Here is a 25,357-nt window from a genome sequence, read left to right as displayed (position 1 = left end):
AACGAGAGATAGTAAGATAGAGAAATAAATAAAGAGGGAAAAGGTTTCAGCAGAAGAGATGCAAGCCTAAGAAGATCAATCACTTGCAGGAAGAGAGATACAGAGAAGAGAAAAAGGAAGATGGACGATTAAGAGCGGTGAATGATAACCTCCGAGAACCAGGCAGCGAGGGACTGATTGATCTTAGCTCGTCTTTGCTGAGCCTCTTTTCTTGCTCTGGTTCTGCTTCTAGCAGAAGTTCTGGTCCGTAGGGATATGAGGAACCTTTCGGAGCATTGTGGGGATGGTCCATCTCGTTGGACACTAACGGCTCACGATGACCTGATTTGGTTCTTTTTATTCCATCCATTTCTATTCCAAGACAGGATCCAAACCTAATGTTGGGGGAAGGGCAAATTAATCCATATCGAAGCAAGACGGCCGAGGGAGAGAAAAAAAAAAAAAAAAATACGTGATATTCGATCTGGTACGCTATTTACGGTACATGTGGGTCTAGTGGACCCGGTTCGTTCGGTATCTTACACGGCGTTACCGACATTGGATGTATCCAAAGTTCGGACAATGCATTGTTTATCAAAATTGAAGAGCGGTGGAAGAAGACAAATTGAGATATGGTGGTGGTGTATCAAAGCTAGCAATGTGTTAGAATGTTTTTTTGGAGGCACAACTTCAGGTCTCCCTAACGTGCTTTTATGTCAGGCAACGTAGATGACAATAAGCCCAAATCGGCAGGCTGCTACTGCATTTGTCAATGTCTTGCTATCTGCCATCTGTATGGCACAAATTGTGCTATGATGCTGCATCCGTAGGGGTTATTCTTAACGCATCGTCCTTGGCAGGGCTAGCTATGAAACCCGGCGAGTCAGCGTCGGCCAACCCACTTGCCGGATTGATTAGTTTTGCCATTTGTTTTGCATCCCTATCTAAGCGAGATTTAAAATCTCCGGTCTAATATAATACAGTGCAGAGACAATCGATAAAACTACTATCTCGTCACAAAACGATAGTTCCCACGTTCTAGAAAAAAAGAGAGAGAAAAGCTGTGCACCGATCCAACTCTCGGATATAGAAAGTCTATGGAATACATGGATGAACATACAGGAGATATCCTATCTAGGTCGGCAAACGAACCCTACAAAACGTGGATTGCAGATGATTAACCAATCGGGCTCTCGGAAACTAGATTAGCGGTAACACTGGGCAAGGGTCCAAGAATGGGTATGATTACACAACCAAAATCCGGCTCCTTGCCGGGATAATTTGGGGGAAACTGGAATTAGCCGTTTGGGAGTGCTTCGGAAGGGGCTCTATTATCAGTAAATAATTTTCTTTAATGAGGCTGTATGTGGCTGTAAGGCACTCGGTACTTTCCCGGGTGCTGTACGGAGTGCTTCAGATGAACGTGCTACTACGGAGTACAGACGTCTTCCTTCTGCTGTACTATTGCTTTCCTAGTGTGAGTTCACTTGTGTGGTTCGTATAGCGGCGTTTGAAATTTCCGTATACCTCGAGAGGCATCATCCGGTTAGAGCAAAAGAGATCAAATGAGTAGGAGACCAGAAAGCAAAATCACTCGATGACGATATTCATTATGGCGATCCTCGACGATCCGGGGATAACATCCAGCTTTATAGATTATTCGACTCCGTACTCCATGTTCTATTACCTGGAAAATTCGATCTGGCAACAAATAGGATCCCTTGCTTATACGGTAGCCATATCGGCTTTTTCCTACGCATTGAATTGAATAGTTTCTCCGGCTCGTACATGGTACGGCTGCAATGTAAATGTAGTCAAATTTCTCTAGAAATCAATACACTAGGCTCTTTACTCTGTGCTGAGAGCTGTGTAGAGATATCAATTTGCGAAAATTACAGGATAATACGCAATACGAAAAAGTAAAAATAGGGTTGACACCGGCGCTAAGCCTAACTTGGCGACGATCCAAGCGTCAGGGACCGATTTCGCCGAAACAATTTTTGGTTAGCGCCCGACTAGCGCGGCTCTCGATTCGGCAACAGCGCCGTATGGCTTTAGCGCGCTCCACTCAACCGGCAATCGGTTCCTAAAGGGACTTTGACAGTCAGCCCTTCATGATCGCTTGATGATCAGGATGATCACTTGGGGACGAACACCTTATCTTGCGGTGTCTTGGTCATTATTTACCATCCTGCTGTAATGTCACAAACTCAGCAAACAACTTTTCTCTAACCGTGATACCTTCACTCCCGGACTCTGCCAATTTCCGGTCCCTACCAAACCAGGAAAATGCTTTCGCTGGCGGCTTGTTCCGGCCGAGCTATCGCCGTTTTTAGTACTTCTGGCACCATCGTGACACTCGAGAAGTGAGACTAGTTTTTCCTATCAGACCCACTTGAAGCCACTGGAAAAATTCGGCGTTTTGAACCTGGCCAATCACGTACGGAAGGATGCTAAAAACAGAGCATCGAGAAGAAGCTAGACTCAGAAGGGTACTTGCGAAGTATATTTCCGGAGTAAAGCTCAGGTACCGGCATAGTCAAGACTGATATGGTGATATCAACGACTAGGAAAGTCAAACGATTACTACTCTTCTAAATTTTCATGTCCTAAAGACTGCGCCACCGGACCCTTAACTTTGTGAGATATGCATCATAGTTCAGCAGCTCATGCACTCGCACATCGCGGTCGGATGTGCTGTGTCAATTGATGTTCTGTACATGGCATGGCACTCAAAGGAACAGGATTGTCGGACGATATTACAATTGGAATCAGATAGCCAAGCTGTCAATTGAATATCTCGGGCTATCACCTCAACCGACATAAATATAGCACTGCATGCACAGTTCACAGGTACAGAAATATGTATATTACTCCGTCCTTATGCATACCGAGATCCTGAATTTGAAGCAAAAACAGTATTCCCTAATATTGGCAGTTCGTATATTTTAGTATAGGTCCTTTAAAAATGTATTGTAATTGCATTTCCAACAGTACAAAAAGAAACCGGAATGAAGTAGATTGCATATATCCAGTCCGGATCTTTGGGTCGGGCATACGGCGTTTCAGTACAGCGTCACTGCTATATATAGCTGCTTTGACAGCACTCTGATCAACATTCATCCAAGCCCACTTGCCTACGAACCCACACGAGATACTTTTAGACAAAGTACCATGTGTATGCAAAAGCTTGGGAGATAAGACATATCAGTATCTCGAAAGCTTTGCCTTCCCTGACCGTGACAATATGAAAGTATACAATTCATTGGTATCATTTTCTAAGTCATCCACCGAGACACGTAGAGAATAATGGAGTTTACTCCGCTCCATAACGACCCCGGTAGTCCTTCAACCGCTGCACTTCGCCCTCCCCAATCTGACCACCCAACTTCTCAATCAAGTCGTGAAGACCAATGACCGCGCGGATGGGAATGTTCTCACCCAGGTCTCTCTGGGCAACACCAACAGCGCTCTTGGACTCAGCGTCACTGACTCTCTCCTCCCGATCCAGCAGGATGACAACGCCCGACACAATACCGCCCTCCTTCTCAATGATACCCACGGCCTCGCGCAGCGCAGTACCCGCGGTGATGACATCGTCGACAATAACCACCCGCTTGCCCTTCAACGGAGCACCGACGATGTTTCCTCCCTCGCCGTGCGCCTTGGCCTCTTTGCGGTTGAAAGAGTAGCTGACGTTATCCCAGGTTCCCTTGGGCGAGGGGGACAGTGAGTCCCGCACGGCCAACTCGTTCACCACGGCAGCGCAAATCGGAACACCCTTGTAGGCAGGACCGAAGACGATATCGAAGTTCGGGGTTTTGGTGCCATCAGCAGCAGTGCTGACGAAGGGTTCGGCGGCCAGGACGCTGGCGTAGGCGGCGGAGGTCGCGCGGAGCAATGGGGCCGTGTGCAGGAGCGACGAGGTGAAGAAGTAGGGAGATTCGCGGCCGGACTTCAGCACGTAGGATCCGAAGGAAAGGACATTGTTGGACATCAGGAGCGGGAGCAGCGTCGCCTTGTAGTCCTGGTCCGCGGCGGGGGGAGGGATGGTTGCGGCCGACATGGTGTGGGCTTTGTCTTTTCGTAGACGGGGAACTTCCGGTCGTTGCTCAAAAAAGAGGCCAAGGGTGAATTGGGGGTATAGTAATCAAGGCGGTTGTGGGGGTAGAGAAGTGACAGCGGTGAATTGAAGATCAAGAGGCAGTTTCGTGAGATTTTTTCTGGATTTCCCCATCCGGTATCGCAAAGGAATGAGGGGCTTTGCGACGCTCTCCGCCATTTTCATGGCATGTCTATGCGCATTCACTCTATATTCAAGTAAGGGTTTTAGCTACGAGAAATAGATCATAAACATTCCGAATCTCTGTTAAATGCCTGAAGTTGCTGGAAAACCTGCTGCTAAGTAACACTGCATCGGGGCCGAGACCAGTCACGTGACCAACCCCTCCGCTCTCCGCTCGAGGACATTCTCCCCGTCTCCTTCGCTCTTCTCTCCCTTCCTCAATTCCTCTTTATTGTGCCCAGTCCCCGTTTTTCTTCGTGGGCTATCCTTATTGTTTGTTATATCTTGCTTCTTGTTCTATTTCTCGCCTGTGCAGTGCGGGGATTCTTGTCAGCACGTCCTAAGCACGGCTCGGACCGGAGAATTGCCAAAGCTCAGGCTATCCTGGATTTTTCTCCCAAAAAGTTATTTTTGGTAAGCTTTGGAATATATACGCTCGAATTGATGTTGTTTCAGTTGCTGATTGACGCGGAATACAGTTAGCTATTCGAAATGCACGTCAAGGAAAAGCTCGCCCAGAATGAGGCCAACGGGAAGACGGGCATCTCGTTCGAATTCTTCCCTCCGAAGACGGCCCAAGGTGTGCAGAACCTCTACGACAGAATGGATCGCATGCACTCTCTCGGTCCCGAGTTCATCGATGTCACCTGGGGCGCCGGTGGTCGACTGTCCGATCTGACTTGCGAAATGGTGAATGTTGCTCAATCGGTGTATGGACTGGAAACCTGTATGCACCTGACATGCACGGACATGCCGCGGGAGAAAGTAGATGCTGCTCTCCACGCTGCATACAAGGCTGGGTGTACCAACATCTTGGCCTTGCGTGGTGACCCGCCGCGTGACAAGGAGCATTGGGAAGTAGCTGATGGAGGATTCCGCTACGCGAAAGATCTTGTTAAGTACATCCGGGACAAATATGGCAACCACTTCGATATTGGCGTGGGAGGTTATCCGGAAGGCGCGGACGACAACCCGGATGTTGATCTCTTGATCGATCACTTGAAGGAGAAGATTGATGCAGGAAGTTCATTTGTGATTACACAAATGTTCTACGACACGGACACTTTTATCAACTGGGTTAAGAAGTGCCGGGCTAAGGGTATCGCCGTTCCTATTCTCCCGGGTATCATGCCCATTCAAACATACGCGGCATTCCTCCGACGTGCGAACTGGACAAAGGCTCATATTCCTCAAGACTGGCTTGACGCCCTTGAGCCCGTGAAGAATGATGATGCAGCCGTGAGGGATATCGGAAAGACTCTGATTGCTAATATGTGCCGGCGACTTCTCGATTCTGGGTTGATCAAGCATCTTCATTTGTGAGTCTTGCCATCGCATGTCCATACGAAGAAATAGAGAAGGGAAAACTAACAGGAATGAAATAGCTACACGATGAACCTCCAACAAGCGACACAATTGGTCCTCGAAGAATTGAATCTTGTCCCGTCGGAAGAGACACCGCTCCCCAAACCTCTCCCATGGCGGCCGTCGCTTGGTCTCAAGCGGCGCGGAGAGGATGTTCGCCCTATCTTCTGGCGCAACAGGAACTCGTCCTACATTGCGCGTACTCAGACTTGGGACGAGTACCCGAACGGCCGTTGGACCGACTCCCGATCACCTGCATTTGGTGAGCTTGATGCCTATGGTGTAGGCCTGAAGGGTACGAACGAGCAGAACATCAAGTTGTGGGGCGAACCCAAGTCTGTGCAAGACATTACGACCATTTTTATTCGCTATTTGAAGGGCCAGCTGTCGCGACTGCCATGGAGTGACACCGCCATCTCAGGGGAGGCCAATGCCATCATGGAAAACCTGATCAACCTCAACAGTAGAGGCTTCCTTACAATTAACTCGCAGCCTGCTGTCAATGGTGCCAAGTCCTCACACCCAGTGCACGGATGGGGCCCAAAGAACGGCTACGTCTACCAGAAAGCATACCTCGAGCTGTTGGTGCCCAACGACGTGGTTGATGAGCTGATCTCGCGCATCGAGAAGAACGTGGACCTGACATACCACGCCGTCTCGAAGACTGGCGAGCTAAGAACGAACACTCTTGACAGCCCGAATGCGCTGACATGGGGTATTTTCGCGGGACGCGAGGTCATCCAACCCACTATTGTGGAAACGGTCAGTTTCCTGGCCTGGAAGGATGAGGCCTATCGTCTGGGCGAGGACTGGGCCAAATGCCACGACGCCGCCAGCCCAAGTAGGAAGTTGATCCAGAACCTCGTGGACAACTGGTCCCTCGTCAACATTGGTATGTTCTCTCTGGACTTTTTGAATGCCGTGTAGATGCTAACTTGGAAACAGTCAACAACGATTTCCACAACACTTACGATATCTATAAGTTATTTGATGGCTTGAACGTCAAGGATCTTGACGTTAAAGTCTCCGGGGATGCACCGGTACCTCAACAGAACGGAGCACCAGCGGAGGCTGCCGCAGCCAACTAAATGAGCGCTGCGGAATCGCGACCCTCGGATAGCATTCAGTACTCGATATGAATGCCTTTGACCGAGAAATCCCTACCTTCAACCTCTAATGCTATACTAATTCAACATCTATCTCAACGATATTACATTTCCAGGCATTGCAACGTGTTTATGGTGACATGACTGAAGACCTCTCAACGATTTCTTCTTAGCGAGCGATTTGACTTCAACAACATATACCCCCGCATTATTTTTCTTTAACGATTACATTCAACATAATTATTCTTTTTCTTCTCTTCCGATAGACGGAAACGGATTACGAAAAGGGCTGGTTTATTCAACACTACGGATTCGACGGAGTTGGGTTGCAAATGTGCATGGTGCTTCAAAAAGTGTGATCCTCTTCAACACGGGATATGGAGTCTCTGTTTGGATGGTTCGATGTATTTTCTTCGATGCATCTCTTGTTTCTTGGTTATGTATATTGTCTATTTCGGAAAGACTACTGGCAAGGTGTGATGTGGTGGACAGCAGGGGCGATAGAAATCTGTGATACAGATACCTCTGAATAAGATACCTATAGAAAAGCAAAAGAACATAAGCTGTTTATTTATCTTTATTGACTCTTGAAAGTGTTGGGGACGCATTCAATCTCACCTTCTCTTTCCGCGATCTCATGTGTGTCCTCGCAGATCCCTCATATCTTTAACACCTTCAACCATCCACTATCTGCAACAAAGCAGATATCAACTGATCAAGTGAATTTCTACAGGGAAGAGCGTTTCATCACAGATCTCGACTGGTTAAACGAATACCTTTGCACGATCTGTGGTTGATCGTTGCCCCTGCATCTTCGTTTCAGGGATCAGGCTGCCAGCCTTGCGAACCGCCGCATCTATGCTGATGATCAACGGATTAGGGTTAGACAAACCCGAGAAAAGTGTCTCTATTTGTCGCCTCGTCTGTATGCTTTTCTATTATTATAGCGATTTCTTGTCCCAAGGGATTGGGTTGAACGAGTGAGCCGCGCCAAGAGGTAAGCTCCTACACACAGCCTTCCCCAGGGAAACAGAGCTACTTCATTTTCGCATATAAATACCGCCTCCATTCATCATAACATTCTGCTTTTACTTCTTTCAAATTCATTATCAACCGGAAACATGCCCCCAAGAAAGGCGAACATGATTGAGCTCATCTCCCTGCGGCGAAATCATGATCAGCTGGCAGTCCACGACGAGGATGCTAATCCAATCCAACCCCAGCCCCAACACGCAGATTCAGAGACAGTCTGGGAAATTGGAAGGGCAGTCTCTATCTGAACTCGGTAATATGCTTTGTTGTTCTTTGTGTCAACGTGAGATTCTTTTCATGGGCGAACTCGTCCCAGAACGAATCAGTTCTTTACACCGGAGATTGTGACCAGGCGAAGCGGATGGGCACAGGTGCTCATTTGGTGATCAATATCTTAAGCACACTTATGCTGGCCGGGAGCAATTTTACAATGGTACGTTGATAAGACACATTCGGTAATGAGTGTCCAAAAATTGCTGATGTTGGTAACAGCAATGTCTCTGCGCGCCTACCAGAAAGGATTTGGACCGTGCCCATCAAAGCAACCGCTGGCTTGATATCGGAGCACCTAGTATACGGAATCTCCGAAGTATACCAAATTCAAATTATTGCTATGGTCCTGTCTTGTTCTTTCATCCCTCCCGTTGCATCTATTGTAGGGTTTGCACTTCCCACCATCCGCGCGTCGATAGGTAACTGACGGTGGAAAAGCTACAACTCAACAGTTTACTCAACAATCTCTGGAAATTCATACCAAGTATACATGGGAAATCCCACTTTCTCTTCCCTCAAAAGCTCTCAAGATCTCCCCTCCCTGTTCCGGAATCATTCTTCCATCTTTCACGTGCCCATAACCCAGGAGGCCAAGACAAGCAGATATCGAGATAAAGTACCTATTGATATTGGCAATGAGTACACCACAATAGGGAAGGGTTTATTTATATTCACGGGCAAAGTACATATGATAAAAAGCAGGCAGTCCATCGTTGAGCTGATAACGATGACCGCCACCGTCTTGGCTTCTCGTTATACCGGAGTTGGTCATCTTTGGTCCGTGGTCCTGACACAGATCCTCTTGAGAGCAGGCACTTGCCCTTTGTAACTTCATCAGGTCGCTTAATAAAAGAAGCCACCGCACCCCCAGTCGTCAAAAGAGGAGCACGCTTGAGATGAGACGCAGTCACACCGATCACAATCACTTTTACCAAATTGGCAATAATCACTATCAGCGCCAAAGAAAAGCTAAACTCGAGCGTACGCGTCTGAGGCAGCGCTTCAGCCAAGCAGTAGTTAACTTTTCTGCCATGCACCTTCCAGTCATTGGAAAGGGATTGCATTTGCGACATCTCTGAAATCTTCGAAGGACAGTTCTGCCGCTCGGTAATAGTTGCTAGAGAATTATCGCACATCCATGCATAAGGCACTTCATTTGCGGAAGTATCCATCACTCTCTCGACAGTCAACAGAACAAAGTCATCGGTCCAAATCCTCTCTGGTGGGCGCACAGAGACATTGCTGTTGGTCATGTTCAGGTTCTCCATGATCAGTACCAAACTGCCGTACTTGGTCTGGTAATATGAAGCGTATTCAGAAATGCAGTCGTATGGTGCTAGTTTTTGCAGGGTACCATTTGCCGATTTCTGTACCAACCTGGAAAGAGAAGATTCGGTTGCACATGCGAGCAACTGGCTCGTTGGTTTGGCAGCAATCGAGCCCATAGCCTTCATCAAAGGATTATACTGGCCGAGGACAATAATTCCAAACATACTGATTGCGAACGTCCCTCAACTTATCTTCTCAATTATCTACTTTATGGCGAACAGTGTATGGACCAGCATGGCCCTGGCTGCTGAATGGAGCAGTTACTCCATGCACCGGAAAGGTCTACGCGTCTCAACCTTCCTCCGCGGTCACCAACGAAATACTTATTTTCTATCCCTTCCATACCGCTACGCTTTTCCGCTCATTGCATGCTCCGGCCTCCTCCACTGGCTCATATCACAGAGCCTTTATGTCGTTGCCATCCGGGGTCACGGCCTTGATAACGAGAGACCCCTTTTTAGATTCAGCGACATGTGATTATTCGCCCATTGGAATCATCAGCAGTGTATCAGTGGGTGTCTTTATGCTGACCTGTCTTATCGGGATGGGTTGTCGACGGTTCAAATCGGGAATGCCGGTTGCTGGAAGTTGCAGTCTGGCTATTGCTGCTGCATGCCATTCCTCGTATGTGGAAAAGGACGATGACATTAGCGATGGGGATGACGATTCAGAGAAGCTAGGAGCAGAGTATCAACCGTTGAAGTGGGGAGTTGAAACTCTTATCCCGGGAGAGATTGAGGCTGAGATTGGGCATTGCACGTTTTCTAGTGGGGAGGTAGAAATGCCGCAGAATGGGACAGTCTATCTATGATGAGAGCCTCCCAAGGGCTGTTTTTAAATGCATGAGGCTCTCTTGTACGGAGCACTGTGCAAACTCTCGGGAGAAGCTTTCTTAACCCTAATTCTTTGTTACGCAAGCGGGACTATACGACAAGGGTGACCTGTTAATGCTATGCAATCTAACTATAACTAACTGATAATACAATCTTAAGAAGAAGACAACTATAGAAAGCAACACAGAAGCAAATAACCAACCATAAATGGTTCACCAAGCTTCAACACGCTTGCTGGTCGCATCGAATCACGGCACAAGCGCTCTAGCCACCAACCCAAGCGCCCACCCAAAAGGTTTCGCCATCCATACCACCCAACTCCCCACAATAACCACATACCCAGCAGCCCTGCCAATGATAATCATCATGAACCCCAGCGAAATAAGATAAACAGCGGCCTGCGCTATATCTGTGAGGGAATCACAAAGATCCCCATTGCCCGACTTTGGCCAGGACCCTGTGGATCTGTATGTGGAGAAGGCGAGGGAGATGTGTCTGGTGACGTGGGCGCAGTGCTCAAGCATCTTCACAACGCTTTGCAAGATCACCTGCGGACACTCGTTGCCTAGGAAATCGCTGGAGAGGCGTTGAATGTATGCGATGGAGAGGATTAGGATGTCGAAGAGGAGGGCTAGTGTCAGGGGGTATGCTGCGTCTTCGTTGTCACTGTTCTCAGCATTGTCGGGAGGATCGGCCGTAGCGTCTTGCGCTGTCTGTTTGGCTTCCCCATCGAGTTCGGCGTCCACGATTCTCGTGCTCGAAACCTTGTCATTTTCTTCTGGGGTAATCGATGAGACTGGAGACACGTTCTTACAAGACGTTTCGGAGTTGACCAGAGATGGGCCGGAAATAATTCTCTTTTCCCCGCTGCTGCTTTTGCTCATCGGAACCGACATCGATGACTGGCGTTTATTCGTGCTCGTGCTTTGCTCTGTGGATGACTTCCCCATTCCCGGAAAGCGCATGATCCCACGGATACCTCGGGGAGATTCAGAGTTCCGCTCGGTTTTCCCGCGGGTCTTGTTAATGGAAATGTTTGTGATATTTGACGGAGACTTGGAGGGAATGTTTTGATTATCGTCGTTCTTTTCGCGTGGCCTTGGTATTCCTCGCCGTAGCCCAGACGGTGGTGACCTCGATATAGGTTCCCGAGACGTTGGTGTCGAGTCGCCAGTGGTTCGAGAGTTTGATTGTGGTAGCTGCGAGGATGATCTCTTATATCTTGTCTTACCGCTAGCCATGACTGGAGCGCGCGAGACAGTTGCCGTGTTCATGAAAATATCGTCTTCTTTTAGGTTGTCCTTGCTGTCCGCGGCGAGTGAATTCCGCGAATTCTCCTTCCCAGAGGTTTTTGGCGCCTGGCCTTTTCCCTGCGGCTGACACACGAGCTCTTGACACATGGTCTTGGGAGCCTGCTTTGATCGTTGACCATTCATCAAGTTATCGGAGAGAGATCTCCATTCCCTATACGCCATGATATTGTCATCCATATCTCCAGGGACACGATGACCAGTCGGTTTTGTTTTCGCTCTTGGCTTCCTCGAAATCGGTGCTGAGATATCGATGACTTTCGGGCGCTCAGTCGTGGTCGAGAAGAATAGGATCTCATCTGGATTCTTCTCTCCTGGACCGATCTCTTTGCATCCCAAGAAGGAGCCATCCGGAGTAGCGTCGGGATTTTTTTGCTTCGTTTTCGAAGGAGCCTCCTCCCATATTGTGCTGCACCGTTTCTTTCCGATTTCTTCGGGCGAATAGTACCTTCCAGGCTGTAGAGGGTTGGTGGCATTGCCATTTGTCTTGTATTGCTTTTTGTCTTCCGGGTTAGAATCGTCACGCTCAGATGTCTTCTCTGATGTATCGGTCTTGCCCTCTGGTGTCGTGGTACGCGGGCTAGGGCAAGTATCAGGATGAAGCATATCTCCTCCCTCTCGTCGCACCTTCTCCATGCTCTTCTGAAACTCAACGATTTGCTGAGCCGTCAGGAATGGCGGGTTTGGTTCTGTAGCCGATGGCATATTGACCACGAACTTATCCTCCCACTCGGTATTCGAGCTAGCACGACCTGAGACTGACGAGGTAGAAAATTGTGAATGGGCGGATGAATCGGTAGTGTTATCGGTGATTTCAGACGGCTGTCGGGAAGGGGATTTCTTAATCTGGAGAGCGGGGTGCTCATATTTTTGTTGCTGTTGCTGTTGCTGTTGCTGCTGCTGCTGCTGTTGTTGTTGTTGTTGTTGTTGTTGTTGCTGCTGCTGTTCCTTCTGCTTCGGAGGCTGACGGATAGCTGGGGTGCGAGTGATACCTCCAGAAGCACTCCGAGCCCGATTGCTAGGACTAGGAATACCAGATGTTCCTGGTGTAGGAAGTTTGGTGTCGCTCGCATTGGCTTCACCATACTTCTTGTTCTTAGGTGTTTCGTTTCGCGGGCCGTTCGCAAATGATTTGATTTTCTGGTAAGCCCCTTGGTAGTATTCCTTCTGCTTCTCTTTGCTCTTTTGTAGCAACGGCGAGTCCTTATCGAGCTTCCCACGGATCTTGCTCCAATGGTGATCGTGGGTCTTCTCCGTCGGCTTTTCCGGGGTATTTTCAGTTGTCGAGGGGGGTGTGTCCGACTTCTGGAGTGGCTTGTGCTTTGGCCTCCCATCCTTCTCCTCCTCCTCATCTTCGACATATGGCTGCTTGTCCTTCCATTTGCCTTTGCCCTTATCCATGAAGCTCTTGGGCAACGGCAGCTTCGTAGCTAACCCGGATGGACTGGTCTGCGGCATCTCATTAGGGCCCAGCCGCGTCGTAGTCTTTTCTTCGGTCCCGTTCGAAGGCACTCGCTCTCGACTCTGCGGCAGTTTTGAATTAGCAGTAATGGCAGGCTGTCGATTTGATTTGCTGTTATTACGAAGCCGCGGGTTCAAGTTGAGAAGATGTTCGTTGGGTAGTTGAAAATCTTTCTCCATGTTGCCAATTCTTTTGGAAAGAGTAACAATGACTATCAATAGATTTGACTCTCAGGAGATAATAAGACTCTGGGCCAGCCCATACCGTCCGAACGGGAGGTTGGGGCTGGTGGTGAATTGCCTGGTTCGAAGTGGCTGTAGAATGGTTACGTCGTTGGAAGTACCATATGGGGAGGGGGGGGGGTTAAGGAAGGGAGTGGTGAGAAAGCACGGAATTACATTGCGGCCGCACGCTGCTTTGCTCGTGCTCATTGGTAATTAAGTGCATATGTAATGAGGGGCGTTGGAATGTTATTCCAATCAAACTGGTCATGCTCAGGAATGTACCGGGTGCACAAGGTCGGGGACGCCGGGAATGCAAGCCAACGCTTCGTATGCCGTAGCCGGTATGTCGACATTTCGATATATGGTCATTGTATCAGGTCATATGCATATCATTCTGCTTCTAGTCGGTGACATTTAGCAAGAGTTAAATGACGAGTCGGGAGACATCATGGTCGAGGCACTCCTTATTCTCTCCCATAGACATTCTCATTGAACTAACTGACAAGGGGCATGACATGACTTGATAGACAATGCACTGTTCCTTCGCCTTGAAGAGTTAGATGCGATAGATGGTGGTTTCATGATCGATTTCCTGTTTGGGTGACATTACTAAGTGGAATTCAGACACAAGCCCTATCAGTTTCCAACAAGATTTTAGGCGGGAAGATGCATAGGCAGTTGCGTTTGCAATGATATCTTCTGTTTAAAAGTACAGAATACATGTTATATAGGACTGGTCCCAGCAAACCATGCGGTTGCCCTCAAGAACAGAAACAAAAGTAAAAAGACAAGATTATAGAAACAAAAAGCCCCGAAACGCCACGCCGCGCCCAATGCTATGACAATACTAAAAGACCATGCTCCCCCAAAACTCCCCAATGATCCATATATACTATCCCAAGAGATCGCACCCATTACCTCCTAAAACCGTCCAGTATCACGACGAGCACTGTATTGGCCTGCTGAACTGGCACCGCCAGGTACAATGCTCTTCTTCAATGGGCTTGATGATCTCTTCAACGGAGTCCCACGTTCCTTGTAGAAGAAGTCTCCGCTGTTCTGGACGCGGCGTTCAGGATTTGTCGACGTAGCTTTCCGAAGAGGCGAGTTGGCATGAGAATAGATACCGAGACTACCTCCATCGCCGGTGCTGGTCGTGGCAGGCCTGAACTGCGGTTGTCGCATAGAAGTGACAGAGGGACGTACGGCAGGCGAGGCATCACGCAAGTGGCTGGGTGTTTTATAAGACGTAGTTGTCGGGGTTGTGAAAGGTTGACGTCTGGGAGTGACTCCTTCGGGGTCGACATGGCTAACGTAGTTTGGATGGGGACTGGTCTTGAATCCGCGCTGAATGACGAATGTCGGGGTAAATGTATCAACCCGATTGGCTTTTTGTTCCTCTTCAGAGAACTGGGTGCCAACGTCTCTCATCAAAGGCTGCGTACGGGGATGCACATATTTATTGTCGTACTCTCGAAGGACTTCCTTCTGTACCAGCGCAGAATCCTTTGCTTGCTGGGTAAACGACGAAGATAGGAAAGACATTTGCACCGATAGCAAAGCCGTCAAGAACAACGTAGTGACGATAGTAACGCTAGGCCGAGGATCAGACACCTGAGTAGGCAGGAAAAGCCAATAAACCAGAACATGGCCCGGGCTGAACATGCCAAACATCCGAACGCAAATCGGCAATGGATCCCAGACTGCAAGCTCCCAGACATCCCGCTGCGCATCAGGATGCGCCCTCGACTCGGCTGACCCCGAAATCGCATTCGCAAAGTATCGCAACGGGGAGGCTGCCATGGGAGTTGAATCCACACGCACTCGTTGAGCAGAAGGGGTCGCGGGGGCTTGGTCGATCGACACTTCGAACATGCGGTAATGGCGTTTGCGATAGAAGGTATAGAAGGCATTGAAGCCGGAGAAACCAGCCAGTAGGTGAACGACGAAGGACGCCTAAGCACAAACTTCCGTTAGTTATGCAAGTTTCTCCTGGCAATCCAATCCAATCTCAAAACGACGCTAGGTTCTTTGCAAGACATACAAACCAACTCAGCCAGGGAACTCCTCCATCGTCACCGAAGACGTCATCCACGGCCTCGCTGCCACTGGGCCTGCTATTCGCTCTCGCAATCAAAAAGACCACATTCAATGCTACCCCGACAGGCAGCGCCCAGTCCTTCTCAAACTGATCCCAGTCATTCGCATCAATTTCTCCCGACAACCACAAGAGAAAGTCCAACGGATTCAGGTAAGACATGATGCGCTCCCCCAACGGTTGGCGGCGTACGAGCCGGGGCATGGTGAATGCGATGCGAAAAGGAGGAAGCAGGAGAGAATATTGAGCTGGCAGCTGAGAAAACCAGCTTGATCTGCGCTTGTTTAGCGGGATCAGGAGATCACTAAGTCCAAGTTGTTGGTACAGTCTGGCCTAAGAAAAATCCAAAGAAAAAGATCCAGACAGCTCTTCCGTAGCGATGGTGTAAACACAGAAAGCGGCGGCCCGGAGATCGGCTTACATAATCCAGTCTCCGACAGCTAACTAGTTAATGACGACGTCCGGTCGAGAACAGCAGTTGGAGTACTTCTATTCCCTCGTTGCTTTGTTCTATACTTGCTGGGTTTGAGGAGGATTTTGTGAACCGAGTCCTGATTACTTGAAGTGTTTGCCGCGACGTTCTTCCCTTCACTTCTCCCATAATGACGGCTCAGGTGCGTCCAATATCCATACCACGGAAGCCAGAAGAGGACTGACTGGAATAACAGGGCCGACAATTCCTTGCGGTCATCGGTGATGAAGAGTAATACAACCTGCGATATTGAGAACCGATCCTTTACTGACATTGTGTCCCCGTCATCAGCTCCGTAACGGGTCTTCTCCTTGCGGGCATTGGGGTAAGTACAAGAAGACGAGAAATGATCCGATATCAAAGCATTGTATACTAACATAGTCCTGTCTCTAAATAGCACGTCACAGATGGCCCGGAGGCCCAACGAAACTTCCTAGTCGTCGACTCCAAGACCGAGACATCCACGATCGAGAAAGCGTTTAACGACTTCACGAAGGAGAGACAAGATATTGCCATCGTTTTGGTCAACCAACATGTTCGTCTCATCCATCGTACGTCCCGGGTTGTCACATACTGATAAATTGGATGTTATAGATTGCGGAACGCATCAGGGCAAGTGTCGACTCGTTCGCCGAACCATTCCCCGCCGTGCTCGAGATCCCAAGTAAAGACCACCCGTACGATCCGGACAAGGATAGTGTGCTGAAGCGGGTGCGACGGCTGTTTGGAGAGTAAACTATGGTGCTTTTATGTTTTCTGGTTGCTTCTTCTTTCTGTTGTTGATCTATCTATGCTATCCGGTGCTTGGGGAACAAATACGATAACGCATTATCACGAGAATCGATATAGTGGCGAAGGGGGCTGAGGGCAGAGGGCAGAGGAGAAGAGATACCCAAACTCGTCCTGCAAATGAAATGTCTGCATATATGAATGATACGACTATCCATCGGCCATTTATGCGATAATAATATATGCAATGTTATTACGCTGTTACAACGTGCAGAACTAGCTAACATGCAGTTAATTGCGATAGACCTTAGCAAATGTCACAAACGCCCAGAAGTCATAACACCATGAGGGTCTAGTAGCGTCTACTCCGTACTGCAAACGGAAGAGCATAGGGTTGTTGGCACATTATGGGATCTCGTAAAGGACAGACAGCATCGCTGGGAAAAGCAAAAAGCATCAGGTGTGCAAACAAAACACTAATATCAGGGCATCGTTAACTAAGGCAGGCAACAACAATAATCCGTATTCGACATGACCGTGAATGGGGGTATAAATTTAGCGTTTGAACTTGAATTCAATGTTCTGAGCTTCAAGGCAGGTAACCTGCTTCTCGTCGTTGTTATAGACATCGGCGTGAACAGAGTATTTACCCTAATTAGACAAATTAGCTTGCGTTGTTATAAATATCCGTATTCTAGTCACATACCGGCGGAATCTGCTTGGGCAAATCGACCTGCGTCTTCAGAACCATGTCACCCTTCTCCAACGGGCAGTGGAGGTCGACGTTTTCAATTTGCTCGCAGAGGTCGGCGGTTTGTCTGATAAGGGTGATCAGGCCATACTTGACCTCCAAGAGCACGGTAGCACCCTCCTCGATTCTTTCATGCAAGGTACCCGCAGCCTCGATGACAAGAGTTTTACCACTAGACACAAGTATTAGATTATGAACGGTTATCCGTATCGTTTAGGAGCATCGATAACATACGGGAGAGGGGGGTTCGGCGTCAAGTCGACCGATTTGATATCCAAGCTGTAGCTCGACGGGTCGGCGCAGTAAGTCAACGGGTTGTTTCCTTTCACGGGAATATCACCAGCAGTCTTGATCGGGGTCTGGGAGATGTCAAAGAACGCGGGAGCACGAGCTTGGAGGGATCCAGCAGCGGAAACGGGGGCGAGAAGGCCGAACAAGGCAGCGGTAGCTGATAAGAACTTCATTGTCGCGGGATGATAAACTGCCGTTGTCCTTCTTTCACGAAGTGATTAGAAGGCAGGGAATAATCGCAGTGTCTGGAGTAAATGGCTAGTTAAAAATCTTGTGTTGGGAGAAATTCAGCGATGGCGAGATGGGGAGAAAGAAGTGCATTGGAGAGATCGTTGCGTCGGATGAGGAGAAGCGGTGATGGTCACACGTGATGTACTACGCACCTGACCACGGCATATCACAGGATTCGGCTCTTTTTTTTTTTTTTTTTTTTTTTTTTTTGGGGGGGGGGGGGGGGGGGGGGGGGGATGCCGTTTTGTCTATAACTGTCTTGATCCTGATTACGACTTGACATTCTATAATGCAGCAACGTAGCATAATGGACTTAGATCTATCTTAGGATACCTTTGATTATAGCTGTCGGGTGACCCACTGATCTTATCACCGTAGCGATATCGGATGTCGATATAGTAGTACAAGCACAGACAAAGATTTCACAAACTCATCATTAATATAATTACATTCATAAGTTTATACCCTAGTGCTCGGAAACAAAGATACCAGCCATACCCATGCCTGTTCCAACACACATCGAAGTCACTGCGACTCTCTTGTCCTGTCGCCGCAACTCAGACAGAGCAGTAACAACCTGGCGTGCACCAGTGCAACCCAGCGGGTGACCAAGAGCACTTGAACAATCAGTTAGCTACCAGTCGGATACAATGAGGAAAGCAGTCACTTACATGGCACCACCACGGGGGTTGACCTTGGCGAGGTCGAGTCCGAGCTTGTTAACACAGTAGACACCCTAGGTTAAATTAGCCGTTTGTTTCTTGTTTTCAGGACCGAATTATACTTACCATAGATGCAAAAGCCTCGTTGATCTCGAAGACATCAATGTCTTCCTTGCTCAGGTTGAACTTGGAAAGAATCTTAGGAATAGCGAGGGATGGCCCAATACCCATGATACGGGGCTCCAGACCTGCAACGGTAGCTCCGCAGAACTTGGCCACGATGGGCTGTCCCAGAGCCTGCGCACGCGATCTCTTCATGAGAAGAAGCCCAGCTGCACCATCGGTGATCTGACTGGCATTTCCACCTGTCGTAGCACTGGGCTTCCACTGGGGGAACGCGGAACGGACCTTGCCCAGCGACTCCGGAGTAGTACCATAGCGAATACCGTCATCCCGGTTGACAACCACGTCCTTGACCTCACCGGTCTTAGGGTCCTTGATCTTAGTCTGGACAGGGACGATCTCGTCGGTCGTCCAGCCGGACTTCTGCGCATGTTCGGCCTTCTGGAAACTCTTGGCAGCAAACTGGTCATGCGCTTCACGGGGAATGTTGAACTGAGCGGCGACGTTCTCCGAAGTCTGACCCATGGGCTGCTGGTTCTGCGACGCAATCGGGTGCGACAAGATCTTATCCGACATCTCTGGTGCACCGCCATCGGGGGTGGTGCTCATGCTCTCAGCGCCCACCGCAATACCAACGTCAATCGAGCCAGCGATGATCTGGTTGGCGATGTTCTGAACTGAGAGCAAACCGGAGGAGCAGAATCGGTTCGCGGTGGATGCAGCAGCTGTCACGGGGTATCCTGCGGCGAGAACGGCGGAACGGGCGACATAGGCAGAGCCAGGAGCAAGGACGTTGCCGACGCAGACATCCTCCACGAGGTTGGGGTCGAGGTTGGACTTTTCGCGGATAGTCTATACACAAATAGATGTCAGGTACGGTGCTTCTCATAATAAGCAATTGGTTGAGACATACCGTCAGAAGCGAAATGAGCAAGTCGTCAATGGAGGTGTCCTTCAATCCACCCTTCCGGGACTTGGTAAGAGGAGTGCGCGCAGCGTATGTGATGACCTATAACAGATTCTTAGCCTCGGTCCTAGAAAGAATCACCATGTCGACTTCTACCTACCACATCATCGGGGTGCTTGGACAGGAGTTGTTGTCTGGCGGCGGCACCTCCAGACACCTGGTTTGTGATAGAAGACAAGCGTTGCTGTGGCGAAGACATGGTCGCGATGATAACCGTTTTATTTTTAATGGGAGGATGGAATAGGAATGACAGAGCAACTTAAAGAGTGTCAAGAATCAATTCAATTCCCTAAGCCAGTATTTTGTACTACGGGGTCCGGGGCATTATCCATATTTGCCCGTACGGACCGCGGCATCTGGGACCTCAAGATATTAAGCCGAACCGAAGGTCACTTTACTCCGGGGTACAGTGACTCGTCACGCCAAATGATCGCCGGATCCAGGCGCATGATAATGATCCAAGGACATCGCAGACTCTCATAAACGACGCTTTTTCCTTCTCTTGCCTCCTTGCGAGAACCGATATACAATGCCGTCCATAATTACAGGATCCTGTATGATACTGTCACAACGGACGCCTCGGTTCTCGGTGTTGTAGATCCAGCGACGATTATTGGTCGAAAGCGGTTTGGCAGTATGTATTGGGGTGACAAGACGATTCGGTGGAGATAAACGGCTATGGCGATAAGAAAGGCATCCAGAATCAGACTGTCTTGATATGGACTCCATACAGTATGGGGACAGAATGGAGAAGGAAGCTGGCCTTCGTATTGGCCATGATGTTACGCTCATGGCATGCAGCACATCATTATGTCTAAACCCGGGTATGGAGTACACAGATACAAACAGCTAGTTTGGATCGAGGTCCACGGCAAAGAGACTAACCGGGGAAACGAGTACCTGGGGACATTACGGGAGTACAGTACGGAGTACCCCATACGCATTCCAGACCGGCAAATCGCGTAGCTAGCGGACCCCGCGTCCAGACTCCGGTTTGGAGGTCGCTATTAGTCTGACCAGATATAACTTCGAGATATTACCAACTGCGTAGTCCGGTATACCTTTTGAGGACGCAAGGGCTATCGTTGCTTGAACCAAACCAGAAAATTGCCACAGAGGCGATTGCACGCAACGATTCGGATACTACGGAATACTCTTATGATCTATACCAACTAATCAGTGCCGCATAATATCATCAACGGAGCTCATGGATATCCTCTCCAACATCAGCGCGCCATCCATGGCGATGGCATCAGCCCTTGCGGTGACAGCAGGGGCCTATCTCGATGCGAAGCTCGGGGTTTCTACAGACATTTCGTCAATTAGGAACGATCGTTCCTGGATGAAGCGATTGGGCCAGCACATTGCCGACTTGGGAGACTCAACGACAATTTATAGGATGCTGGAGCGTGCAGTGGATGTGGATGGACATGGTTCAAGGGAGGCACTATGGTTTGAACACAAGACCTGGACCTATTATCAATTGAAGGATCGTGAGTGTATCCCTGCACAATTGCTTCCGCGCGGAATATACTGATGAGAACGTGCAGTGGTCGACCGAATGGCAGCTTTACTTCATGCCAGGGGCCTCCAATCCGGCGACGCAGTTGCCGTATTCATGACCAATTCCCCTGAGATGGTTGTTATGTCGTATGCTTGTGCAAAGCTGGGTGTCGTGGCTGCGCTTATCAACACAAGTTTGCGAGGTATGTACTGATGTTCCTGTGAGCATCACTTTACAGAAAGAACTAACGTGCGTCCTACCTTAAAACAGATGACACATTCATACACTGTCTCAACGTTTCCCAATCGAAATCAATCATCTCAACACCGGACTTGTCGCAGTTTGTATGCTCCGACTTGCCTCATTTTGCGCTGAGCCTTTCATCCTTCGAGGGAGTCTCACCCGGACCGGTCGAGCTCGTCACACCAGCCGACTTGCAAGAATACTCGTCCTCAGGAATTGCAGTGGCTAAGCAGTCTCCCAGCGATATCGTTGTGCTCATTTACACCTCCGGCACGACGGGGAAGCCCAAAGCCTGTGCTATCAGGAATATGCTATCATTGGTCACATCCACCCCTCAGACCGTCGATGTTGACAATCCCTCCAAGTACTACCCCTTGCGCACCTACTCTCCCCTTCCGCTCTTCCACGGCACCGCATTCTTCACTGGTCTATGCTACTCGGTTGGCAATGCATCCACATTGTGTTTGCGCCGCAAATTCTCCGCCTCACAATTCTGGAAAGATGTCCACGATTCAAGAGCCACTAGAATCCTCTACATCGGAGAACTCTGCCGTTACCTTCTAGGAACTCCTTCGTCCCCCTATGACAAAGACCATTCGTGCATTGTAGCCGTCGGAAACGGTCTACGAGAAGACATCTGGGAAGTCTTCCGCCAGCGCTTCGCAGTCCCCGAAATCCGAGAATTCTACCGCTCCACAGAAGGAGTAGCCCGGTTCGACAATTGGGGTGTTGGTACATGGGGCGCCGGAAAGATTGGGTTCTCGGGCGCTATCAAGCGATACCTCGAGGACGAGGTCTTCATCGTCAAATACGAGACTGAGACGGAAATGCCCTATCGCGACCCACAGACGGGATTCTGTGTCAAGGCTGCGCTTGGAGAGGAAGGAGAGGCCATTGGACGGGTTAGGGACCGCGGTATGCTTATCGAGTATCTTCACAATGAGGATGCGACGGAGAAGAAACTGCTTCGCGATGTGTTTGAAAAAGGAGATATCTTCCAACGCTCGGGAGACTTGGTCGTCCGGGATAGCGCTGGATGGGTGAAGTTCCAGGACCGAGTGGGAGATACTTTCCGGTGGAAGGGCGAGAACGTCAGCGCGGGAGAAGTTCGCGATCATATCTGTTCAATTCCAGGTGTCTACGATGCAGTGGTCTATGGCGTGAGGCTGAATGGGTAAATTGCACACCCTCATTTGAAACTCAAATGATTAACCAACCCTCTGATCACAGGTACGACGGCCAAGCCGGCGCCGCAGGAGTCACCCTCCAAGACGCATCCGCAGCCACAGAGAACGAATTCATCAGTGACCTCCATCGTCAGCTCAGAACGAAGGGCGTACCAACGTACGCCGTCCCACGCCTCGTGCGACTGGTCAAGAAGTACGCCCACTACCTACCTCCACAACCACATGCCAGAGGACAATTTGCTAACATGTGTTCTAGGGTCGCAACCAGCGCTACCTTCAAGCAAGCCAAGGGTGATCTGGTCAAGAAAGGATGGGATCCTGCCGACACCAAGGGGGATAAGCTGTACTGGCTGAATGGGACGAAATATGAGAGACTTGATGCGCAGAGTTGGTCGTCGATAGAGAGTGGGCAGGCTAAGCTGTGATCAATCTCTGGTGTATTTGGTTTTTATTTTGGTCATTAGAATGTTTGTATATAGGTTTGGATATACCTTACTAGGACTTATAGGGCTCTGCAAATGTAATATCAACACTTTATTAGATGGAATTCCACTTGCTAGTTGGAAAGTGAGAGAATAGTGTCCTATTCTGTGCACAAAAAGTGTTACGAATGCTCATGATGAGTGGACGTGCTCCATATATATATTCGAAAAAGACTGCCTGCCTGGTATTTGAGATAGATATCAACATTGTAAATAATTCAATCCACAGTTTTTGTTTTGAAGAGTACAGAAAGAGTAGAAAAGAACTCCAGCCCATGCTATGCCTAAGCGCCTCGAGAAAAAGAAGAAACCATTCAGGAACAACATAATTATATCATTCAATCCTCTGCATCTTCTGCAGATTTGCTCTTCTTCTTCTTCTTCTTTTCCTTCTTTTCGGAGCTCTCGACGTCTGGCTCAGCTTCAGACTCGCGCTTTCTCTTCTTCTCTTTTTTCTCTTTCTTCTCTTTCTTCTCCTTCTTCTCCTTCTTTTCCTCCTTCGCGGCAGCATCTTGCTCCTCGGGTGCAATGAAAGCCTTTTCGCGTTCCTTCATCTTCTCCTCGCGCTTCTGGCGCTGTTTCTCCATAACCTCCTCCTTGTGCGTGCGGTCCTTGGCCTCCTTGGACAAGAAGTACTCGCCCGACTCGATCTGCAAGTCCACCTTGCTCTTCTCCGGCGCAGGAGGGAAAGGAGTGTACACCTTCTTGGACTTGTCGGTGACCTTGGCCGGCTGGTGACGCTTCGAGAGAGTGCGCTTCTTGAAGTTGGGCAGGAATCGGTCCCAGGATTCATTGACGAGAGTAGGGTCCTTGGCGAGTTCTCGCTTGATCATGAGCTCTTTGATATGGTAGATCGGGTGGATGTTGGCCATGCAGTCGTTTACGATACGGCGAACTTCCTTCAATCCTTTGAAGGGGCCCATGGTGGAGACGGTGTTTCCTTGGACGAGGATGTAGGTGCTGGTGAGGAGCTCGAGGGCTTTCAGTGTGGAACCTTGGGGGCCCAGGATACGTTGACGACGCTTGACGAATCGTTCCTTGTTGCGAACTTGGCTGCGGATCTTGATGATGTCGCATGCGTATCCGTCTTCGAGGATTTTGAGGGCCTAGCGATCGGACGATGTCAGTCTCAAGCAAACCACATGAGGGAAATAAACGGCACTGACCTGTTGCACAGGCACACTTCTCGACAGCAACTTGATAAGATCACGCGCCTTCAGAATTGCAGCAGGGTCGAAAGTCTTCCGGGTCGTCTTGACAGTCATGCTACCCTCGACCAAGTCCAGAGTGCACGCGATTCCAAGCTTCTCCAACGCTCTCGTGATAACCGGCCATGCTTCCTTCAAGTAGACTTCACGGTATTTGGGGAAAAGCGTAGCGAAAGACGATTCCTCTGCAAAACTTCCGCCAAGGTTGTCATCGGCTTTAAATGCTTCCTCCTGTTGTCGCAAATTTGCGGATTAGCAAAAGCAAGGGAAAAAAAAAAAAAAAAAAAAAAAAAAAAAAATCATTTGGAACATGGAAAAAATCCCTATGCTGCAGACGCACCTTCCACTTATCAATATCGTCCGTGTCCCACGGCTTTTCTCTTTTATACGTCGACGGCATTTTGAGGTCTGTGTTGCAGCTGATCGGAAGAGTCGAATGGAATGGGTGGTTTTCTGACCATTTCCAACTTTTTTTCTGCCCGCCCAGAGCGGCCGCTTACCCGATTAGGATATTATTTGTAGCCATGTAATCAAGGCATTAACAAAGCACCCTTAAGGCATCAAGTTCTAAATCTTGCGCCGTAAGCGCCCAAGCGCGTCTATAGAGGACGTCGAAAGAAAAGAATGGTCCATGTTCTCTGTATCGTGCTTTCTCCATGCTATTTGCTGGCGATAAAGGATCACTGCTTGTCTCGAGATATCCAAAGTATGAGACTCCCGAATGCCGGCAGAGATGTGAAATACGTGCCAGCCAACTTGAGATGATCTTTGCTACTTGACGCTTGGTGATATCTTTGTATCCTTCTTTGAGACCTGAGCATGAGAAATTATACCACACTGCTTTCCCAGAGACTATGAGAGCTTCGGGAGTATTTTGGTGGTCTCTTGATATCCGCCCATCTCGGTTTGCCTACATGAGCTCTTCTATTTAGTATTACATGATCAGTCCCGAGAATCAAGCGAATTGCAAACCAGAACCCCTGATTATATAGAGCTTTTTTCATTCGATTTTGTTGGAGGGATGTAATCGAGCAGAAGTGTCAATTGGGGGCCAACCATGGTCCAGACAAGACGCCATGGAAGTTGTATAGTAATGATCATTTGCCGTAAATTGTAGACAGAGAGCAATAAATAAACATTCCTGTTTTCATTTTACTGCAGTGGCCAATGCTGAGGTTCAAATGTTGGGCATCAACTGGTGTTCGTATGCC

General features: G+C 49.0%; 12 protein-coding genes across 12 annotated transcripts; 5 read left to right on the top strand and 7 right to left on the bottom strand.

Annotated features, from left to right (window-relative positions):
• Positions 1–2,909: 2,909 nt before the first annotated feature.
• Positions 2,910–4,340, bottom strand: ASPGLDRAFT_49141 (orotate phosphoribosyltransferase). The gene has a single exon (XM_022547041.1). It carries the CDS (start codon positions 4,043–4,045, stop codon positions 3,296–3,298), a length of 750 nt encoding a protein of 249 aa, XP_022399058.1. The 5' UTR covers positions 4,046–4,340; the 3' UTR covers positions 2,910–3,295.
• Positions 4,341–4,756: 416 nt separating this feature from the next.
• Positions 4,757–6,717, top strand: ASPGLDRAFT_130340 (methylenetetrahydrofolate reductase (NAD(P)H) MET13; the record flags this gene model as incomplete). The annotated part of the gene is made up of 3 exons (XM_022540960.1): positions 4,757–5,583; positions 5,650–6,521; positions 6,575–6,717. The coding sequence occupies 3 exons, from the start codon at positions 4,757–4,759 to the stop codon at positions 6,715–6,717; spliced, it is 1,842 nt and encodes a 613-aa protein (XP_022399057.1).
• A 1,249-nt stretch (positions 6,718–7,966) lies between these two features.
• Positions 7,967–8,666, top strand: ASPGLDRAFT_531052 (uncharacterized protein). The gene is made up of 3 exons (XM_022547902.1): positions 7,967–8,200; positions 8,260–8,422; positions 8,479–8,666. Exons 1-3 carry the CDS (start codon positions 8,129–8,131, stop codon positions 8,619–8,621), a joined length of 378 nt encoding a protein of 125 aa, XP_022399056.1. The 5' UTR covers positions 7,967–8,128; the 3' UTR covers positions 8,622–8,666.
• A 45-nt stretch (positions 8,667–8,711) lies between these two features.
• On the bottom strand, positions 8,712–9,533 carry ASPGLDRAFT_27208 (uncharacterized protein; the record flags this gene model as incomplete). The annotated part of the gene is made up of 1 exon (XM_022543641.1): positions 8,712–9,533. One exon carries the CDS (start codon positions 9,531–9,533, stop codon positions 8,712–8,714), a length of 822 nt encoding a protein of 273 aa, XP_022399055.1.
• A 70-nt stretch (positions 9,534–9,603) lies between these two features.
• ASPGLDRAFT_67825 (uncharacterized protein) lies at positions 9,604–10,180 on the top strand (the record flags this gene model as incomplete). Its single annotated transcript, XM_022549194.1, has 2 exons — positions 9,604–9,796; positions 9,831–10,180. 2 exons carry the CDS (start codon positions 9,604–9,606, stop codon positions 10,178–10,180), a joined length of 543 nt encoding a protein of 180 aa, XP_022399054.1.
• ASPGLDRAFT_49138 (putative NTP binding protein) lies at positions 10,149–12,882 on the bottom strand. Its single transcript, XM_022547040.1, has 2 exons — positions 12,231–12,882; positions 10,149–12,201 (listed from the first exon to the last, which is right to left on the bottom strand). Exons 1-2 carry the CDS (start codon positions 12,595–12,597, stop codon positions 10,451–10,453), a joined length of 2,118 nt encoding a protein of 705 aa, XP_022399053.1. The 5' UTR covers positions 12,598–12,882; the 3' UTR covers positions 10,149–10,450.
• A 956-nt stretch (positions 12,883–13,838) lies between these two features.
• On the bottom strand, positions 13,839–15,630 carry ASPGLDRAFT_49137 (Nur1/Mug154 family protein). The gene is made up of 2 exons (XM_022547039.1): positions 15,243–15,630; positions 13,839–15,154 (listed from the first exon to the last, which is right to left on the bottom strand). Exons 1-2 carry the CDS (start codon positions 15,498–15,500, stop codon positions 14,120–14,122), a joined length of 1,293 nt encoding a protein of 430 aa, XP_022399052.1. The 5' UTR covers positions 15,501–15,630; the 3' UTR covers positions 13,839–14,119.
• Positions 15,631–15,898: 268 nt separating this feature from the next.
• ASPGLDRAFT_37097 (H(+)-transporting V1 sector ATPase subunit F) lies at positions 15,899–16,503 on the top strand (the record flags this gene model as incomplete). Its single annotated transcript, XM_022544777.1, has 5 exons — positions 15,899–15,910; positions 15,965–15,999; positions 16,060–16,093; positions 16,166–16,303; positions 16,363–16,503. 5 exons carry the CDS (start codon positions 15,899–15,901, stop codon positions 16,501–16,503), a joined length of 360 nt encoding a protein of 119 aa, XP_022399051.1.
• Positions 16,504–16,721: 218 nt separating this feature from the next.
• Positions 16,722–17,968, bottom strand: ASPGLDRAFT_49135 (ML domain-containing protein). Its single transcript, XM_022547038.1, has 3 exons — positions 17,483–17,968; positions 17,204–17,420; positions 16,722–17,148 (listed from the first exon to the last, which is right to left on the bottom strand). The coding sequence occupies exons 1-3, from the start codon at positions 17,710–17,712 to the stop codon at positions 17,053–17,055; spliced, it is 543 nt and encodes a 180-aa protein (XP_022399050.1). The 5' UTR covers positions 17,713–17,968; the 3' UTR covers positions 16,722–17,052.
• Positions 17,969–18,068: 100 nt separating this feature from the next.
• On the bottom strand, positions 18,069–19,783 carry ASPGLDRAFT_152967 (putative peroxisomal 3-ketoacyl-coA thiolase (Kat1)). The gene is made up of 5 exons (XM_022542318.1): positions 19,623–19,783; positions 19,469–19,564; positions 18,559–19,407; positions 18,442–18,506; positions 18,069–18,387 (listed from the first exon to the last, which is right to left on the bottom strand). The coding sequence occupies exons 1-5, from the start codon at positions 19,719–19,721 to the stop codon at positions 18,237–18,239; spliced, it is 1,260 nt and encodes a 419-aa protein (XP_022399049.1). The 5' UTR covers positions 19,722–19,783; the 3' UTR covers positions 18,069–18,236.
• An 800-nt stretch (positions 19,784–20,583) lies between these two features.
• On the top strand, positions 20,584–23,000 carry ASPGLDRAFT_152965 (putative bifunctional fatty acid transporter/acyl-CoA synthetase (FAT1)). Its single transcript, XM_022542317.1, has 5 exons — positions 20,584–21,015; positions 21,073–21,228; positions 21,297–22,443; positions 22,500–22,649; positions 22,713–23,000. Exons 1-5 carry the CDS (start codon positions 20,730–20,732, stop codon positions 22,879–22,881), a joined length of 1,908 nt encoding a protein of 635 aa, XP_022399048.1. The 5' UTR covers positions 20,584–20,729; the 3' UTR covers positions 22,882–23,000.
• A 148-nt stretch (positions 23,001–23,148) lies between these two features.
• On the bottom strand, positions 23,149–24,576 carry ASPGLDRAFT_83546 (KRR1 small subunit processome component). The gene is made up of 3 exons (XM_022550221.1): positions 24,487–24,576; positions 24,105–24,377; positions 23,149–24,044 (listed from the first exon to the last, which is right to left on the bottom strand). Exons 1-3 carry the CDS (start codon positions 24,544–24,546, stop codon positions 23,277–23,279), a joined length of 1,101 nt encoding a protein of 366 aa, XP_022399047.1. The 5' UTR covers positions 24,547–24,576; the 3' UTR covers positions 23,149–23,276.
• Between the last annotated feature and the right edge of the window lie 781 nt (positions 24,577–25,357).

The sequence above is a fragment of the Aspergillus glaucus genome (genome assembly GCF_001890805.1).
Source record: "Aspergillus glaucus CBS 516.65 unplaced genomic scaffold ASPGLscaffold_15, whole genome shotgun sequence".
NCBI lineage: Eukaryota > Fungi > Ascomycota > Eurotiomycetes > Eurotiales > Aspergillaceae > Aspergillus > Aspergillus glaucus.
This window is presented reverse-complemented; position numbering and strand designations above follow the sequence as displayed.